Raw genomic sequence first — 21778 nt, 5'->3', positions numbered from 1 at the left:
ATATTCATGAAATTTTAGATGTTAAAACGATATCGATCTTATTTACACTCTACATGTCTTTCCAAGACAACCTTAAAGATCTTCTACCTAAAAAGGTGAACAACAATAACTTTGAAAATATAATTTTTAAATTAAAGATAATAGGGAGAGTCTTGTAAAAACTACAATTTTTTTGTATTTATTAATTTGTATATATCCACACCTTTAGTAAATTAATCAATTTTTTTAGTCTAGAATAATCTATATGTTGAAATGAATGCTTGTACATTATTTCTACATTAACATATATTATTCACAGTTTACAAAATGGTTTCTCTTCGGACAAAATTAATCGTAGGATATTATGCCGTTATTTTATGCATATTGTTATGGGAAATAATATATTTTTGTTTATCCTAGCTTATTTGTAATAGAGATTAATTACTATACACTGTTAGTGTAAAATATTTTACACAATCGATTCATCACCATCACCCGTTTGCATTACTTTTTAGATTTTTAAAATAAAAGTCAAATTTGTTTCAACATCCAACGGCTATGATTAAGTGACAGTGTAAAATTCTTTTACACTGACAGTGTATTTCAATGTTGTGAGTATGTTGTTTATTAGTATTTGTAATGTATCTTTCAATGGATATTAAGGATTATGGCAGATCACCTAAAATACCTTTCGAGCATGTTGAAATGATTTATCTTTCAGTATTCTGAATGTTTAGGTGCCCTGAAAATATCAATAACAATTAACATATTTATGTTGTTTAAATATTGACGATATAGTCATATGAGCTAATGAGAAGCCAACAAGTCTAACCACAAAATGCTTTAGTCAAAGTGAAACATGGGAAGTTGAATCAACTAAATTTTCTCCAAACTACCCTCCATCAAATCTCTCTTACCCTATATAAGACCATCAATCATCCCTTTGTTCCTCATCAAATACCAAAGCAACTTCTCTCAATACAGAAAGTTATCAATGGCATCAACCAAATCCTTCGTTACTGCGTTACTTCTTGTTGCAACAATGTCAAGCACGATCCTAGAAGCTCGCCAACTTTTGCAAACAACCTCACAACAACCTAATTTTCCTACCATTCCCTCTTTACCAACAACATTACCACCTTTGCCTTCAATTCCAACATTGCCTAAAGCAAGTCTTCCTCCATTGCCTACTAACATTCCATCTCTTCCTAAACTCACCATACCACCTCTTCCTAGCATTCCTACAAATATTCCAACTCTCAACATTCCACCACCATTGCCAACAATCACTTCACTTCCCAACATTCCCACCTCAATCCCGACCACTTTTCCCTCCATCCCATTTCTCACCCCACCACCTTCTTCAGCCTCTAGCCCTTAAACACTTCTTTATAAGCTACATAATGTAATCAGTTAAATGTTTGCATTATGGACATTATTATTTCATTTCTTTATTGTGCGTGATGAAATAGTAGGAGGTTATAATGATAGTAGTATCTTTGTTGTATAGTATTGTATGGTGTGAAAAAGTCTGTATTTTCTTTTTTTTTTATCAGTTTGGCACTATATATGTTTTGTATTTTTGAATTTAATTGATGTTGGATTACACATTTAGATACAACTATGATGACTTCTTTCTTCTTTTAATTAACGTTCGGATTCTTATCATCTTTTCTTAATTTCATAATAACTGAGAAACGAGTTAGTCACCTTAGTTTCATATAGTTGTACACCTCTACTCTATCATTAGTACTAGAATATAAAATAAAATTAAATCAAATTAAAACCTACTTGGAGTGAAGGTGGTATACGCTGAAGTCAATATCATGAAAGATAGGTTAGAATTCTTCAACTTCCGACATGTTGTTGGTCCTCTACTCCCCATCTAAGAACTGTGCTAATTCCTGATATTGGTGGTGAGTGAATGCCTCTCTATTGTGCCGAACTGCTCATAGATGGAGGTGGGCTGTGTTGACGTTGTTGTTGAGCTGCCTGCCTGCCTGATAGCTGAGTCATGATCGATATATAAATTGGAAAAGTGCCGAGAAAGAATGACATATTGTGGTTCATCTAGCTCAGTGGTTCATCTAACAATGACATCCATAAGAAATAGAAAACTACTCTACATAATATTTTAAAATAGATAACAATATAGTTTGTAAGAAAATTACACTTAAGAAAAAACAAATTTATACCTCTCAAATAATTTGAGATGGAAAATTTTGGAGATGACGAATTTGTCTCTAAATACCGTCTCCAATTTCCAATATTTAGTTTCGGTCTCACATTGTTATATTCCATCTCAATTTCCGTTTCTGCTTGAAAATGAATAATTTCCATCTTTAAATTTCGTTAGTATTTTAGGTTTTTTTTAGTAGTGTCTATAAATGGTGAATTTAGAATTGTGTCAGGTTATCACGAGTGAGAAGCATTCACGTTGTGTCGAACACTCACCTAAAAGTCAAAGGCTCATCCAAACAAGTGAGAAAGACATCATATATTCACCAAAAACCTTAAGGTGATAGGTGTATGTGTATGTGTCTTCTAACTTATAAAATGTTCAACCTCCACTTTTTTAAGTAATGTGGAAGAATAAACCAACAACCAAATAATAACACTATGTGAAAATCGTTATAACACATTATATACCCTCAACCTCCCATAGTCCCCAGTACACCGACACTCCCCCAAAATTAATATTTAACTACATCTCAGAATACTTTAACATAAGAGCATGAGAGGAAAGAAAAAGTCAAATACAAACTTAAAGTGTTTTTTACTGGTGCATCTTGTAATGAAGAAATTGAATCCGATATTAGTCTTTGACTCCCTCTTCCTTCACAAAACTAAGCGATGTGGAACTTCGAAGAACTTGAATCCTATATATAGCTTTGTAATCCCTCTTCCTTCACAAAATTAAGCGATGTGGGACTTCTTCAACATGTATATTTTCAACCAACCCCAACAATCTCCACCTTGATTGAAAATAATACATTAACTTTCATTGACTTAACCGACAATCATACTCCACCACAAGGTGTATTGCCACTTGAAGCTACTTAACTCCAAGAATTTTCACCTTGTCTTCACCGACAATCCTACTCCCCCACAATGAGTATAGTCACTTGAATCTACATCAATCCAAGAATTTTCATATTGTCTTCAACGAAAATCATAGTTCAAAAATTTTCATACTCCAACATGAAAAATGTATTTTACTTGAAGATAAATCACTCCAAGAATTTTACCTTGTCAACACCAATAATCATATATTCTATCATGAAAAATATATTTCACTTGAAGCTAAACTACTCCTTGAACTTGACATGTCGACAACCAGGTTTAAAATTTATGGGGTAACTTCCATGTTTCCAGGAAGCTCTTCAACCACTGATATAATCTCACACCTTATATAATCTTGATTGTATCAACACATCTCTGACTTGGACTTTTCACATGTCAAAAACAATTCTTCCATCAATTTTCTCTATCCCAAACTACACAACAGAATTTGTGACTGCAACTCAACCCCTCTTTCACAACACCGTCATTATTTTTTATGATGTGGAAGATCAAACAAAATTATACTAAGAACTCTTATCTCCAGATCAAACTAAAATCTCTAATACTAGTTGTTGGGAAACACAAAACATGGAGAAAAAAGATGAACATAATAACAACACAAGAGATTAACGTGGAGACTCCAAAATAGCAGAAAAAAACCACGGTCGTTGTCAAATGACAACCATAGAATAATATTATGGAAAAATTGTTACAACACATAATATATCCTCAACCACCCCACACCATAGATGTATAAGTGTTGTCCCTTCTCTCGCGGGTAGGAGTTTGAGAAAAACTCCATTGTGGAACTTGATTGGAATATTTGATTAGACTATTAAGATGATCCCAACCACGTCTACACAACTCTTAAGTGATTTTGGGAGAATGAAACTCCTAAAACCCAAGCCTCTTTCATCATTAAACTTGTATTTTAGGAAATACTTATAATGCTTGTAGTACAACAAACTAATGAACCTGATTGGTTCAAATAATGCACTTTAAGGATGTTTGGCATTGAATGGTGATTCTCGAGACTGATAACGTGAAACTATATCGTTTATTTAACTCGATTCAAATTCACTTTAGTATAATTTTTTGTACATTTTTATTGTATTATGCTGGTGTTGTTGTCATGTTTCAAGTACTTGTCAATGCAGAACTCACGTGTGAGAAAGAGATAAAGAAAAGAGAAGAAATGAAGAAAACGACTGAAATTACAGGTTCTGGGTCTGTGACATTCTCCACGTCCCCCTGCCACGTCCCTTCAAAGTTTAAGTACCATGGTGTTCGCCACAAATCATTGTTTTTTACATCATCTTTTTAATATGATTTATAGTCATTTGAGTTGATTTTTACTCGTAACTCATTTTTTTTAAGGATTTAATAAAGATTTCTAAGTGTGGAAAAGACCAATTTAAGCCTAAATCATTATAACCATACAAATTTTATGGTATATTACCGTGTAAGTTTTGATGACAAAGCAATGAGAGAACTACTACACGAGAAATGAAAGGAAAAGAAAAGAAATTAGAAAAAGAATCAAAGAACATGTCATTAATGAGGATGTTAGCTATGAAAAATTGGAGTGAGACCAATTAAATTCTAAATGATGTATAGTTCAGGATCAAAAAACTGGTTTTTAAAATGGAGGTTTAAAAGTTAAAAACTATCAAAGTAAGGAGACCAAAAATGCATTTAAACCGTGTTTTTTAGTGCAATTATTACAACTTAAAAGAGTAAAAAATAAAGTGTAATATGCATATCTAGTGTTAAAGTAAAGTTTATGGTTAAGGCTAGGGGTGTTCGAGGTGAAGTTTGAGCAGTTTTGAAGATAAAAATCATCTGAACCGCAAGAGAAAAAACACGCGGTTTCGTTTGATTTCGTTGACTTTTAGAAATAAAACCAAACCAAAACAATACGGTTTGGGTTGGTTCGGTTGGTTCAGTTTTTTACAAAAAATTTATTGTGTCATTTATGCACCTATAGAGAACAACATAACTTTGTATTTAGTTATTCATATATTACCAAATAACATCAAAACTCATCATATTTAAACAATATTTTCTCATTCAATATACAAAAAAAAGACTAGAAAAAAAAGTGGAATAAAAAACATAAAATAGTAGCATAAAATAATATCAAAGACATTATAATAAAACATAAAAAATAAATGAGAAGAGAAATTAGAGAAGAAGAAGAAAAAAGAATAGAAGAGATGCGTGATTAAAGAAGAAAAGTGTGATAAAAACATAATTGGAAGAGAAAACAGTAGCATAAAAATGATAAGATGAAAAAGAAAGAACATAAGAGATGAAAGATTAGAGTAGAAAAGGCGAGACGTAGATGACAAAGAAGATGAGAAGAATACGCGATACTACTATGAGAGATTGGAGAAGCTTGAAACTGAAATCCAAAATGCGAGTAAGAGAAAATTGTTCGTAATTGTAAGGTTAAGACATGATAGATTTGAGTTTTGGGTTGGATGGGATAAGTGAAGTTTAGGTTGTTGGTTTGGTTTATTTCAGTTTGCAAAATACAAGCCACAAACCCAACCGAACCGCAGAGTTTTGTTAAAAAATGACCCAAATACATTTGAACCAAATGTGGTTTTTTTAGGTTTCGATTTGGTTTGATTTGGTTTGACAAAACGGGTCATGACCTGCCAAACCGGCTCGCGCACTCGCCAAAAAAGACAGGTTGAGTTGGAACTATAATTTGGTTGATATACTTGAACTATAAATTTGATATCCTTGTTGATGAATCTATTTTATATATTTATTTATAAACATACGGAATATTTTTTTTAATTAAATTTTAAAATAATAAAATTTTATTGTGATAATAAATCTATTACTAGCATATCCTATAACGTAGGGCAAAACATAGTGATCTTATTTGCCCTTTATATATGTCTTTCCAAAAACAAACTTATAGATCTTCTACCTAAAATGTGGAACAATAAAAACTTTTAAAAATAGTTTTTAAATTGAAGATGATAGATATTTGTTCACTAGTTTAATGGAGAGTCTTTGTATTTAATTTAATTTACTATTTTTTTTTAATTATTAATTTATATTCAGACCTTCAGTAAACTAATCAAATATTTTTTAGAATAATCTATACTTAGAAATGAATGCTTGTACATTATTTATTTAGATTTTAGCATATATTATTCAGATTTTACAAAATGGTTTCTCTTGGGAAAAAATTGATCATAGGACATTATGCCGTTATTTTATGCATATACTATTGAACGAAACTATATTTATTTATCCCAGCCTAAATTATCGTTTGAGCATGTTGAAATGATTTATAGGTGCCTTGAAAATACCAACAACAATCAACATATTTTAGTTGTTTAAATATTGACGGTATAGTCATGGGATAATTGAGAAGTCAAGTCTAACCACAAAATGAAACATTGGAAGTTCAACTAACTAAATACTCCCCTCCATCAAATCTCTCTAACTCTATATAACACCATCAATCATCCCTTTGTTCCTCATCAAATACCAAAGCAATTTCTCTCAATACAGAAAATTATCAATGGCATCAACCAAATCAATCATCACTGCTTTACTTCTTGTTGTAACAATGTCAAGCATGATCCTGGAAGCTCGCCAACTTTTACAGACAACCACACAACCAAATTTTCCCGGCATTCCAACTTTACCAAAGCCAACAGCATTGCCACCTTTGCCTTCAATTTCAACATTACCTCAAACAAGTCTTCCTCCATTACCTACTACAATTCCATCTCTTCCTAAACTCACTATGCCACCACTTCCTACCTTTCCTACAAATATTCCAACTCTCAACATTCCACCATTGCCAGCAATCACTTTACTTCCCAACATTCCCACCTCAATCCCGACCACTTTCCCCTCCATCCCATTTCTCACCCCACCACCTTCTTCAACCTCTAGCCCTTAATCACTTTTTTACAAGTTGCATAATGTAATTAGCTAAATGTTTGCAATATGGACATTATTGCTTCATTTCTTTATTGTGCGTGATGAAATAGTAGGAGGTTATAATTATAGTAATATCTTTGTTGTATTGTATTGTATGGTGTGAAAAAATCTTTGTATTTTCTCTTTTTTCTTTTTTACCAGTTTAGCACTATATATGTTTGTATTTTTGAATTTAATTGATGTTGGACCACACATTTAGATACAACTATGATGACTTCTTTCTTATATCTATTATCGTTCAGATTCTAATTAACTTTTCATAATTTCGTAATAAGTGATAAAAGTATTTTAGTTAAGAAAGAGTGATGTTTAATGTTAATCCTAAAGAAAAACGTTAATAAACTTGTTTATTCTCTACGGTTTTGCCCAACAAATCCTATTCGACTTTTAGAAATGGATCACATGAGGATCCGACCTATGGAGGTCGATCTTTACCATATGGTTAGACTAACATTTTGTTGTTTGGCCTGGGTTTCATCCAAAACCTCAGATTGAACCTTTTTCTAAATTTGTAGTAAATTTCGCAAGTATACGTGCGCATTTTCCTAGCATTTCTTAAAATGATTATAGTGTTAAGAAAAAACTCGATAGAAATACCTGCAGATTTTACTGCAGAAATCATATTTTCAACTTGCAAATGTTGCAGTAGAAATCACATTTTCAATCTGCAGATGTTGCTACATAAATCACATTTTCAACATAACTAATCTCGGTTATGAAATCTAAGAAAATACCTCATGAAACTTATCTGCGGTTTTTCTTATATATAAAAATAAAATAATATTTTTTATTTTAAAATAAAACAATTTTTTTATAAAATAAATACAAATATTTTCTCAAAATAATAATAATCTTTGTTTAAAATTTACCAACAATTATTTTTTATTCATTTTTTAGTTTTAAATTGGATGCGGGACATTAATTTTCTCAAAGTGAATTTCAATTATGATGAAATGATCTTCTCAGACGACTCTACCCTCTTATAACCGGTCTGACTAACGATTAAGATCGAGTTTTAAAACACAGCAAAATACTACTTTCTACATTTTGGAACATTAAGATTCTATTTGTTTCAATTTTTAAAAAAATGAACTTTTTCTTTGTATTTTTAAAAATGAATTTTATAAAATTGTATTTCAAAATATTATAAGTTTTTTTATATTCGTTTTTTGTAAATTGAAAAATTAATTTTGACATTAATAAAGTTCGACCATCTTCTAACCGGTCTGACCATCTTCTATTTCTTTTAAGACTTTTATTGATATTTTTCCTTTACTTCTTTAGAATAAATAAAGTTCGGTGACACCTCTGTTCAATCATTCCGCGATATCGTGAATGCTCGCGAGGTTGTATTTTTTGAGATGCGACACAATGGAAGAACAACCTCAACCTATTGAATCTCAAACTGATATTGATCTTGAGTTTGAAATGCTTGTTGCAAATCTTTTAGCAGCATATGAGGCAACACAACCTCAACCAAATGTGAATGATGTTACATCCCAAACTGCTCAAACTACACTTGTTCCAACTACTCAAACTGCATTTGTTCTAATTGCTCAATTTGAATATGTTTCTACTGGTGCACATGACTCTGGTATAACTCGTTATGCACTTGATTATATGTTATCCGCACCTGTTCCAACTATTGAACATAATGTACCTGAGGTAGTTATTTCTTTAACTCCTCCAACTCTTAAACCATTTGAGTTTCTTAAACCAGTTAAGCTCTTTCAATTATTATATCAAAATGTTCCTCTAATATTTTGGTGTCTGTGTTATGCAGAAAAAGAAAACCAAACCAAAAGTTGCTTGGGAATTGAATTTAAGGAGAGTGATAGAACAATGGTCCTCAAATGCAAAAACCTCAAGGGAGAAGGAATTGATCCAACACAACCTTTGGATTTTTAGACATTAAACATCCTAGTGAATTTTCCTAATGGTTTAGTTATGATGTATTTTGAGACTTTGTTATGCCTTTTGGATTTGTAGACATGAACCAACATATTGATTTAGTTATGATGTATTTTTGTTGTATTTTTACACATAACAAAGTTGTATTTTAAGACTAGTTCATATGCCTTTTGGGCTATATGTATTTTGGTTATGTAATACGTAATAAGTTTGTGTAAATCTCGATTTTTTAGTTCATTAAGACACATAGATAAAAACAAAAAAAAAATCACAAACTTACCGGGATGAAAATCATTAAATTCAAAACTTCATCTTCATTGATTAAGTAACCATGACAAGGAAGGAAGTCATAAATATTTATGACTTCCTTCCTTGTCATGGTTACTTAATCACTGAGTAGAATCAATGTTACATGCAAAAAAATTGAATTAGTTCATTGAGTAGTAAGTATTTAATAAAGATAGTATGAAAATGTGCACAATAATGTCTAAGCAGAAATTATGCTAATATGGGGCTGCAATTGTGTTTCATTATGTCTATATTGTCTTTACTACTAAACATAATTAGAAATTGTCTAACTAGAAAATATGTTAAATATACAAAGAAATTTAACTGTGTTTCATACTGTTCGAAACTATGCACATAAGAAAAAGTCATGCATCTTATTCCATATTAGTTGAAATGAAGCAAAACTTTATCCAACAAGTATATACACGCACATAGATATTAATCAGCACATCAATGTTAATTATAGATAGTGTATGATTTTCAAATCATTTTGCTTAAAAAGAAGAAAATAATGGAGCAACCAACCAACCAAAAGATGAAAATTGATATGTTATGATATTGTATAACTATGGTGCATCTTTGATTTACCCCTTTTGTTTTTCCATTCTAATATTTTAATTGAACATTTTTCTTACTATATTGAATGCAAAATAAATAACTTACCTGAACATGATTATCTTTCCAATACACTAATAATTTCTTGAAATGATATCCAGATATACTTTTTGGACGGTTCTTTAATCTTTCCTTCATACTAGAGTACTTTAGGAAATGATCTCTCTTGATAGAGTATTTGTGTCGTCTCCAAGCATCATTTATTCGAGAAAATACTGCTTTTTTCCCTCTCTCGGGAGTGTTGAACTTCGTCTGCAAAAATAAAACAATATTTGTCATCAATTATAGATATATATTTGATCATTTAAAAAATATGAAATTTTACTTTTCATACATTAATATATTTCCAAATACGATCATTATGACACTTAGGATCTGCTTCATCTTTAAGCAATTCTTTGAAATTTGTATAGATCAATGGACAAAAATCTGCATTCTTCGCTATAGTTCCAAGGAAATAGCCTAAGTCAGAAACAGTTTGGTCATCAAGTCATCACGTGATTTTCCATGTTTGGTCTTTCTTTCCTCCAGTTTGATATTGAAATTCCTTGCCAATTCAAAGTTTGATTTGACTTGCGGTAGCTCAAAACTGGAAGCACCCATTTGACCCTTCACATGACATTTCATATTTTTCTTGTTGTTTTCTTCCTTTCTCATTTGTTCTGCAAAATATTTAAACACAATTTTTTTAGAGAAACAAAGAAATAAATAAGAATGCTCATCAAACCATAAAAAAGGTATCGATGGAGAAAATGTGAAAATTAAGAAACAAATCAAGAAATAATAAGGTTAGATCATAAAATAGAAATTTACTTGTCAAAATCAGAATCATCTTCATAATTTGGACAATAGATCTACCACTGTTGGCCATGACACCTATCATCCCCTTATAATAGATCTACCATTTTTTGCTAATAATAATAATATGTTTACATCTTTTGTGAGGTTATTTGCTAATAGTAATAAAATGTAATATGATATATTTCCTCCTGGACTTTCTCCTCGAGTTCCAAATTCCTCTCATATCTTAACACATATTTGACATGAATAAATAATTCTTGTTTACTATTAAAATAATGAAAAAAATTATTACTCTCAAGAGTAGTGCAACATGTCTGATCAACAGGAAATCAAATTAAACTATATTTGATTATTAATTGTATCGACAATTAGTGTTAACAGTACTCTAATAATTGGTTTCTATCAATAATCAATTCATTAAGTTAAATGGTTGATAGCATTAAGTTAAATGGTTGCTATCAATAGTCAATGACATATACTATAATAATTGGTTACTAACTAATTTTATGTGAGATCATTTTGGTTTTATGAAATTAAACCAGGATTAAAATAACTATATATTTTTGGTTGATTAGATATAACTGTCGCATACGCGAAAAACAACCGGCGGAAAAAGACACAGAGCCGCCACCGTGCGTTATTTATCCCAAAGGAGGGAAAGGAAACGATCGAAGTAAACCTGGAAAGGAAATGGTCTTACGACCAGAGATTGCAAGGTACGGGAGTCGGTTACGCAAGGGGAAGGTATTAGCACCCCTCACGTCCGTCGTACTCAACGGGATCCACGCTCAAAAAGAATAGGATAAGGTTGCTGATAAACTGCTCAAAGAATGCACACACACTGGATTAAAACACAGACAGAAGAAGATGGAGGAAGCGGACTCGGCGGGATGTCGCATCCTGGGCCTACGTAGTTTGTCAGAAACAAACATCAGAGTCGACGTAGTTCGGGGAAACGGGGAACGTGCTCGCTAGGACATCTCATCCTATGCATACATATCTTCTCTAACCAGAGGAAGAATCAGAGCACTCGTAGCTCGGCTACCGCACGCCGAAACAAAACACAACACAAAGACGCTGAGACGTCAAAAGAAGCTCAACAGGGAAACCGAATGCCAATAGATGCACTTACATCAGACTTCGGACAAGCAAACGCCAACAGGAAACCGAATGCCAATAGATGGACTTACATCAGACTCCGAACAAAGCACAAACAAACGGGAAACCGAATGCCAATGGCTGGACTTACATCAGGCTCCAAACACACACACAAGAGGGGTCTCGATTGCAACTAGGGCAAGAGAAAAGGAAGGTCTCGATCGCAACGGGGGCGAGAGAAAAGAAAGGTCTCGATCGCAACGAGGGCGAGAGAAAAGAATTAAAGTTAGTTGTTAGTCAAACTCGACAAGACATCGCATCTCGTGCCTACGTATCTCATCTGAACATGAGAATCAGAGTTGCCGTAGTTCGGCTAAACTATTTCTATTTGTTTTGTGTTTTTTAGGTGAACAACGTCACTACACAATCTACCGGATGCTCGACCTTGGGAGACTTACTCACCTGTAGTAGAAGGAGTCAACGTGTCCTTAAGGGAAGATAATGTTTCTTTGTGTTTTAGGAATGCTCACGCAAGAAAGGAAGTCCTAGACGAAGGAACCGTGCTACCTTAGTTGATATGCAAACGAGAGACTATGCGAAGTCTAGCAATCCTATGGGGATACAATCACCACACACAAAAACATATAACATGAAATAAACACACCAACAAGGGGGCTCAAACATCCAGGGTGAGGCTTTAGTCAAGGGGTCATATCAACCTCGACAAACAAGTCGGGCTTTAGTCAAGGGGTCATATCAACCTCGACAAACAAGCCAACTATAGGGGTATGTGAGGGCTCTTAACCACTGACATTGACCGTCAGGGTGAGCAGATGAAAGGTAATGAGGATTGGACCTCATAGCTCTTAACCCTGGCCTGGGTGAGCTTGAATCAATGAAAACGTGGGGATCCAGAATGGGGGACCCTATTCCACTTGACTGACTCTATATACTAGGATCTTGGGTTAGGTTCAAGAGCATCAGCACGTAGTGCGAGCATAATGAACGACTCAAACGATTAACAGGGGACTGACTGCTAGTCCCTTCTATCTGCCAATTGCCTCTTCACTTAGGAGGACTTAAGTAACATGGCCCAAAAGTAAACAAACACAGTCATTGCCTCTTAAGGAGGACTTCAGCCAAATGCCTGCCAAAAGAAACGACAGGGCTTCCAGACTACATGGAGTTAGAGGATGATTACCTAGGTGGTATGCCAACCACAAACAAAGCAAAGCTCAAGCAATGAGCTAAAGCGACTAATGTACCTGTAAGAAAGTCAAACAAGTCAATATTCACATCCAAACAAACCAAACAGTCAATCAACAATGTTACAACCAATATGCACACAAGGCAAGTCAACAACTCAACAACTCAAGCGAGTTCATCACCAATGATCCTACAACACAACCAAGGTTAGTGTACAAATTAATTTGCATCTCAAGTCATGAGATCAACATCAACCATTAAGACTAGAAGCTTGAACCTGAAATGCAAAGCTTAAAAGGTGAGTACAAACCACTAGTACCAAGACTAGGGTCAAAGGCAAAGCAAAAAGTCAAAACAACAACCAATATTCAACATGAAGCACATTTATTTAAGTAAGAACATGTCCTAAAAAGGACCAGACTCAAATCCTAAGGCAAATCCATCTAATGATCATGCTAAGGCGAAGACAATCACAAAGCACACAATTGGACATCAAGGGTAGAAATTCCATATTAAAACAGAAATGAATCAATTAACCATGGAAATTTTTATGTGCATACAACATGTTAAACACAAGCATCATGCAAAAAATTGGAATCAGAAAAGCTCAATTGACATGTATATGAAAATGAACAAGTATGACATCAAATTGTGTGACACACATTGTCACACCATGCATTCATGTGTCCAAAACAGAAATGAAAAATGCTAAAAATGCCAAACAAAATCTCACAAATCATGCAACATGTTAGGAATCAGCATACCAAATTTCAAATTAATTGGACAATGTATGAGCATTTCACATTAATTTGAGTCCAACATGTCATATTTGCACACATGTTCAAATAACAGCTCATCATAAAAAATCCAAAAATGATAAAATCAAGAAATGGACATTATAAAATACTAGACATCAATATGAACATGTAGGAAAAAATTGCATTCAATCTGGATCAATATTCTATTTGTTATGATTTTTTGAATTAATGAACAAAAAATGAAATAATGTTGAATCAATTGGAAATGGTAATTGAATGGGAATTGGAAAAGTGCAACACGCAGGAATCGAACCATGTGCGCCTAAAAATAGAGGCTCTCAGGAAAATAAAATGGGAATTGTCCACGCCTGAAATCGAAGCGAGGTACAAGGTGCATTCAAAACGCTGCCGTTTTGGTTTTGGAAAATAAAAGGTGAAGAATAACAAAACATTCGTTGGGAATCGAATGGAGGTTGGAGGTTCAGGGCGCGCTAAGAGTGAAACGACGTCGTTTCAGAGCGCAAGCCCTAGGATTTTTCAGACGGCGGCCGGAGGCGTTCCTCAGCCTTCTTCTCCGGTGAGACCGGCGGAGGCTCACAATTTTTTTTCCAGAAATAAGCAATATATACATGGTTAGAACCGTCTCGATGCCAGGAGTAGGAATCTATCATTATTTTCAACTACAAGTCCATGGATAATGCAAATCGATCGAAAACATTTTTAACATACAAACTTCAAATCAACATAACTCAAGCAATATTCATCCATTTTCAAAAATGTTCATATCAGTGTAATCAGCATTCAAAGATCTACAATATCATGTGCATAAAATGAAGAATCATGAGGATCGAAATTCTAACCTCTTGAAGAACAGTGAGTTGAAAACGCGTGCTACAGCTCTCTCCAGCTCCAGATATCCTTCCTCAACCTTGCTATGAAGTCTGGGACACGAATTGATGCTTGAATTGGTCTGGATCTAGCTGAAACTCAAAACTCCATGTTCATGTTCATGTGTTGATGCAGCTTGTTTCTTCACCAAAACCTTCAATCCAGCACTTGATTTGCACTCAGTGATGATCCATGAACACGATTATACAGTCAAATTGAGGTGTCATGTGAAAGAAATTGAAATTTGAGATGAGAGCAAAAATGGAGGGAAATCTCAAATCTAGATCTAGAATGTGTTAGAATGAAATTTCTGTTATGATTAAGCCTTTATACCACATGCTAATTACTTTGCTAATGATACTTAGGCTAAGGTTAATGGAAATTAGCAACATATAAGGTGTAGAGCACAAATGGTAAAATGCACCCTATGCATGGTGGATGAACGTGTACAGTACCATGTGCATGCTCAAAATCACTTAAAATCATCTCATGCACATGTTGGAATTGGAATTTTGTTCATATGATGCACCAAATTTGAATTTGGTATTTTCCCTCCAAAATGGACATGCATGAACAAATGATTATATGAGATAATTTCATGCAATGCAATGATGTATTTGGAAAATATGAGTCATAAGGAGCATAATGCAAAAAGAGGGACTCAATTTGGAACTTTGGATCAAAAGTTATGGCACTTTGAAGTTTCATGCACACTTGATGATCATTTGCTCATAACTTCTTAACCATTCATCAGATGCTCATGATCTTGGACTTTTTGGAAATGGGAGAGAAAGACATTCAACTTTCATGTTAACCAAAAATTCATTTGAAGCTTCTTTAATGTTGGAAAGTCAAGTTGAATATGGTCCAAAAACTTGCCATTTTTGGAAACTTGAAATTACAGGTCACTTTCCATTTTGGGAAACTTTTGATCTGACTTCAAAATCTTCAAGGTAGATGTTTGACATGATGAATAAGCCTCTTTTGGACATGAATGAAGTGTCTCAAACCATTTCTCCACCTCCTAGCCCTCAATTGACTTTCAGTTGACTTTTATGGGCCCCAGATGACCTGGCAATGCACTGATGACTTTGAGCCTCTAACACTTGGTCAAGTTGCTTCAAAATGAACCTTGGCTCATGTAAGCTATATATAATGGTCATGTGGCTCAAGGAAAACTTGCTCTCTTTGCACAGATGAATTCTCTTGATGCGAGTTCTGAATGCAACGATGCAATGCAAGATATAATGTTAATGACCTAAAAAAATGAAATGAATGCATGAATGGGGGGGTGCAAATTTGAGGTGCTACAATAATAGTGTACAATAATATTATATTCTTCCTAGTTTCTTCTATTTTGAAAAGTATGTCCCTCTGTTAAGTTATTCTTGTACCAAAAGGTTACTATAATATGAGTTACTAAAAACCAAAAACTTAAAGCAATTGATGTTATAATTTGAAACAAATTTCACGCTAAGCCTATGAAAGCAAATACAATCTCACTAAAGTATTATAACGCCCTTATATAATAAATCCTAATAACAATATGACATCCTTACATAATAACTTTTGTAACAAAAAATATTTAAAGTAATATTTTTCAATTCAGATTTGGAGAAATAGGAAGGTTAGAGTTTTAGGATAATTTAAGTATTTGAGTAATTTTAGGAAGAATGAGACTCACCCTTGGAGACAAATATGGCAGATAATTTGAGGCGGTGGTCCAGCTCGAGCGATTTCTAATTTCATAAACAGAAAGGAAAAACGAAGGTATTCAAAACAGAGAAGTAAATGAAAAAGGTGAACAACAAAAGATTTTGGTGGTAAGAGGTATTTATGAGAAATAGAATGAGAATGAGAAACTTACTCTCGAGAAGTGTTTGTAACAATAATACAGCGAAGGTGAGTTGCAGCAGAAAACGTGCGGTGGCCGGCGTGAGAGTATGTGAGTTGTAGAGAAAATCTTTCTTTGAGTAGAAAGAAAGAAGAAAAGACAGAAGGTTCTGTAGAGAGAAAGAAGAAACGACAGAAAGTTATGTAGAGAGAAAGAAGAAAATATAATTTAGGGTTCAATTGTAATGAATCAGCTTTTAGGAAATTATAAGAAAAAAATACGAACATTAAATTATAAATAAATTTTCAAAGAAAAATGTTCAAATGAAATGAAAGTGGCATAGTGGTAATATATGTTTTCTTTGAAAGTAAGGACCTGAGTTTGATTCCTTGATTGTTATGTTTTAATAAATTTACCTTTTTCCATTTAAATATAACATAATAAATTAATTTAAGTCTAATTTAAAAATCTTTTAAGGATCAAAATATGTTGATTAAATGTCAGGAATCCAGTGGTAATGATGTTTAACCATTTTAGTTGCACACTTCGGTTCGAAACTTTTGTTTCATTTTTTAAAAAATATTGTTTTTATTTTATTTTTATATTTTAAGAAAAATAACTGAAGTTCAAAATAATAATAAAAACCGTAGCCTTTTAACAATAGGCCATGCTTTTTAGTTGTTGTTTTTAAATAAGAAACAACCACATATCTTAACCGTGGCATAAAAGGAATAAACTACGATTATGTTATATCTACGATTTCATAAGCGTCGCTTATAGTAAATAGACGATGTTTATGTTATGCCCGCATTTTACGAACCGTAGCATAAAGTAAATAAGGGACGGTTTTTCACGCTTTGCCAAGAAACTCGTCCACGCATAAAAAAGTGTGGTCTATGATACCTTTAGGTGACGGTTTTTCAACCGTTGCCTACTCTTCCGTTGCCTAAAGTATAAAATGTTGTAGTGAATTGTTATTGTTAGAGGGATGAAAATAGTTTTCTTACGGAATCATTAAAATGACATTCAACACCATTTCTGGTAAGCAATGAACAACTCCATGAAATAATTAACAAAAACTTAAACAAGTTGGTTTTTTTTCTTTTGTTTTCCAACTTGATATTCATGTTCTCTTTTTTCCAAGACTCAGGGTCTTTATTCATTCAACCTAAATCTTTCACAACCTTTGAGCACTTGCATCTCCTTGAATTTTTGGGTTGACTCACTACTACAGAAAAAAAAAAATCGCCATGGTTGGAAAAGGGATACCATCACGCCCGATCAATTATGGTAAAGTAGGGTGTGGTTGTAAATTTCCTACTTTCAACCATGGACGTCCAACCGTTATGGTAAACTATGTATCGTGATACCTATAACATCGGTTGACTTAAACAATTGTTGTCATAAATATAAAGTTATGGGTTCGATACTCAACTTCAACCAAATTAAAGCGCATAAAAAATAATATTTCACCACGGTTATATTTTCCAATAGTAGTGATATGTGTAAGAGTTTATTATAAAATATGAGATTTCTTGTTTTCCCTTCCCCTCATGAACCATATACAACCATTCAAATAGATTTTTGATAATCAGACAAATTAAATTATTCTTGATAAACAACTTAAACGGTCAAATATATTCTAATTTCATGCATCTTGTAATTTATGTTTTCCTCATTAACCCATATAATTTGATTCAATCCCAAATTCTACAAAATAATGATGATGAATGAATGTCTTCTAAGTCTTTCACACAAAATTTGATTCCCTCTTTTTTTTTCTACTTTATTTTGCAAACATTAAATTTTGTGTGAAAGACTCAGAATGTCATCCATTTATCATCATTGTTTTGAAGAATTTATGGTATTGGATCAAATTTTATAAGCTAAAGAGGAAATCATGAATTATAAGATGAATGTAATTCGATGAACGTTGGATGATAATTTAATTTTTCTAATCATTATCTCAAAAATCTATTTAAATGAATGCAAGTTCAATCAGGGGTTAGTAAAACAAGCAGTCACATATGATATAACAAACACACTAACAACATTTATAAAAAAAAAATCAATTAATTAACATAGATTAGGAGAACTTGATAACTAATCATTCATGTAAACTATGAAGAGGATAAAGTAGAAAGTGTTAGACGATAGACCTAGATCTAGAGGGGGTGAATAAATCCCAAGTTAAAAATTTATTCTAAAATTTGACTTAGAAAAGTTTATGGCATGAAAGCAAGTTTCAAATATTTCTCATATCAAAATCGTCTAACCGAACCTAGTAATGAATAGCCCAAATATGCATAAAGGTGTCAATGTTATGATAATAATTCATTACTCAATCAACAACAATTAACCACAACTAATTGCATACTCTACAATAGTAAAACTTTATCTCCAATGGTATCCACACAAAAAAACTAAGTCAAATAATTTATCAAACACTTGATGTGTGAAAAACAAAGTTTAGAATTTTATATTGTGTTTTTGTTCTAAGAAATTCAATCACAACCAAATGGTTAGTGATCAAGAGAACAAACACAAGATTCAAAATATAATCAAAATTATGATCCAAACTATGTTGATCTGGTGATCAAAACAATCGACAATTTATGAATAAAAAAATAAAAGATATATATATATATATATATATATATATATATATATATATATATATATATATATATATATATATATATATATATATATATATATATATATATATATAGAGAGAGAGAGAGAGAGAGAGAGAGAGAGAGAGAGAGAGAGAGAGAGAAAGAGAAAGAGTATACAAAGATTTATTTAGCCAGTTCCCCATCGACCATGTACATATTCTCTCAATTCAAATTCAAATTGATATATTATTATAATAAATCTTACTTTGCAAATGTATGTATACAAGAGATAAGAGATCAAATCCCACAAACCCAAGGTTGTTTCTTGACTCTAACACCTTCAAAACCCTTGATCAAAGATTGTTCAAGACACCAACAATGTCGCTTCAATTTACATGTTATTACTACTTCCTTGCATGACCTTCTTGTCTCAAGGATTTCACCCGACTGAATTAATCCCACGTGCACACTTGTTAAACCTAAAATTTGTCAACACAATCCACCGTTTCATGCGAGTCCCTTGCACGACACACCTAGTCCTAAGGCTTTCACTCGATCGAATCCAAATTGTACAATCTTGTGCAAAATCTTTAAACCCTAAAGATCTTGAAGGAAAATCCCACCTCGATTTTTTATTTGAATCCCTCAAAGATTTCAATCCAATATTCTCGGTACAACAAAACTAATTGGACGTTATCAATCTTAATCTAGATGACACCCATTCAAAAAATGATTATGTGTATGAATAGATTGAATTGAAGATGATGAGATGCTTTGAAATCCTGAATTCATGTAGGTCATATGTCGACCTAATAATGTCATGTGCCTCCTATGTGTCGATCTGTGTAGTCATCACATGAAACAAAATATATAGGATTTAATACTACACTGTACGTGTTGACCTATTTCATGGATGTGTCGACTTATAGTCTAAAAACTTTCATTATAAGTCGACCTGTCTTGGAATGTGTCGAACTGTCCTGCAATATTTTTATAAAACTTGATTTTTCATGCATGTTTAATGCATGAGACCTTTTAAATGATGTTTCCAAATACTTGTATGCTTTATAATGCTTAAATGGACACAGAGAATAAAAGAATATTGTACACTTTACATAAACGCTAAAGAGTCCTAGTTTTGACATCATACAAAACACTCCTAACATAAATTAACGGAAGATGCACTCAGATACTCCCCATTTTTTATGATGGAAAAACTTGAGACAATGCGTAAGTAATAAATACCTTCTCCCTTTGAATATATGCATTCTCAAACTTCATCTTGCTTTTTCTCCCCCTTTGACAACATAAAAAAGAAACGAAGAAAATGTTAAAGAACACATAAACAAATATAAAACACACAAAGGCGAAATGCAAAGATAAGAGAAACAATACGATAGAACTCACAGAGAATTATTTTCATGTTGAATAAGAATGCCTAAACATAAATAAAAGAAAATAAGGCAAGAATAGAACATAATCGCTACATCAAGTGCTTAAAAATAAAATAAAAACACAAGCATGAATAATCAATAATACAAAGTGAACATAAAATACTTGACATGCTACCAAAGCGACACGATTACGTGACATATGCCTTTGGTGCTCCCGAAATGCTGCACACACATGTGCTCAAGCAAGGTGATAAACAAAGTACCACCACATGAACCAAAATCAGGGATGAAAACATAACACTAACACATAATCAAGAATATTTCTACCGATGTAACATATTTAATCACAATTCATGAGAGAAATAAATAACAAACCGACACACCAATCACTTTATTTCACCGAAAATGAAGATAGTCTAAAGTCACTATAAGTGTATAAATTTACATACATCAATTGGTCATTTTTGTAAGTGAACATACATGAACTATCTAATACATCAATAACACAATTATATGGATCATAAACAACATGCAAAACGAAACACTTACATAAAAAAGCATAAAATAAAACGATAATACCTTGCTTGTGAAATGATGAGGAAGGCATTCTTATGAAGTATGCCTTTTAAGGAAGGTTAGATGGACAAGGTATATTCAAATTACATTAACATAAAATTTAGGCAAGTTTGAGATGTCAAGAATCCCTAATTCCCGTTGAATACTAAAGAAGGGATCAGTCGCAAGTGGTTTCATAAAAATATCAGCAAGTTGATTTTTACTATTAACATGCTTAAAAACGACGTCACCTTTCTCAACATGATCGCGTAGGAAATGATGAAGAATCTCAATATGCTTAGTAAGAGAATGTAGCATTGGGTTCTTAGTTAGGTTAATGGAACTAGTGTCGTCGCACATAATTGGAATATGACTTAGTTTTATATCAAAATTAAGTAATATTTGTTTAAGCCATAAAATTTGAGCAACAACTACCGACCGCTACGTATTTCGCCTTGGCAGTTGACAACGCAACCAAAACTTGTTTCTTTCTATGCCAAATAACTAAGGAATTTTAAATTATGTGACAACAAAAGCGAAGTGATAACAAAAGTTACTTATCTTAGAGCGTGTTGTCATTCCTCTTGTGATATCTCAAAGAATAATATCAATAGGGTGATATTTGGATGTTCTCCAACTCAAAGGAAGGTTTTCCGTTGTAGCCATACTTTCCTCCTTTTCCTCTTCTTGATTATCATCTTCTACTTTCTCATTTTCATTCGTTTGAGGTTGATCAATCCATTTATCGGCTTCCTTGAGATTGTCATATAAAGACATGCCTATAGTATGAAAAGA

General features: G+C 32.8%; 2 protein-coding genes across 2 annotated transcripts; both read left to right on the top strand.

Moving 5' to 3' along the window:
- Positions 1-949: 949 nt before the first annotated feature.
- On the top strand, positions 950-1536 carry LOC127101764 (U1 small nuclear ribonucleoprotein C-like). The gene has a single exon (XM_051039210.1). The coding sequence runs from the start codon at positions 974-976 to the stop codon at positions 1358-1360; it is 387 nt and encodes a 128-aa protein (XP_050895167.1). The 5' UTR covers positions 950-973; the 3' UTR covers positions 1361-1536.
- A 5028-nt stretch (positions 1537-6564) lies between these two features.
- Positions 6565-7144, top strand: LOC127101762 (uncharacterized). The gene has a single exon (XM_051039208.1). It carries the CDS (start codon positions 6590-6592, stop codon positions 6974-6976), a length of 387 nt encoding a protein of 128 aa, XP_050895165.1. The 5' UTR covers positions 6565-6589; the 3' UTR covers positions 6977-7144.
- Positions 7145-21778: the final 14634 nt, after the last annotated feature.

Source organism: Lathyrus oleraceus, chromosome 7 (genome assembly GCF_024323335.1).
Source record: "Lathyrus oleraceus cultivar Zhongwan6 chromosome 7, CAAS_Psat_ZW6_1.0, whole genome shotgun sequence".
Lineage (NCBI taxonomy): Eukaryota > Viridiplantae > Streptophyta > Magnoliopsida > Fabales > Fabaceae > Lathyrus > Lathyrus oleraceus.
This window is presented reverse-complemented; position numbering and strand designations above follow the sequence as displayed.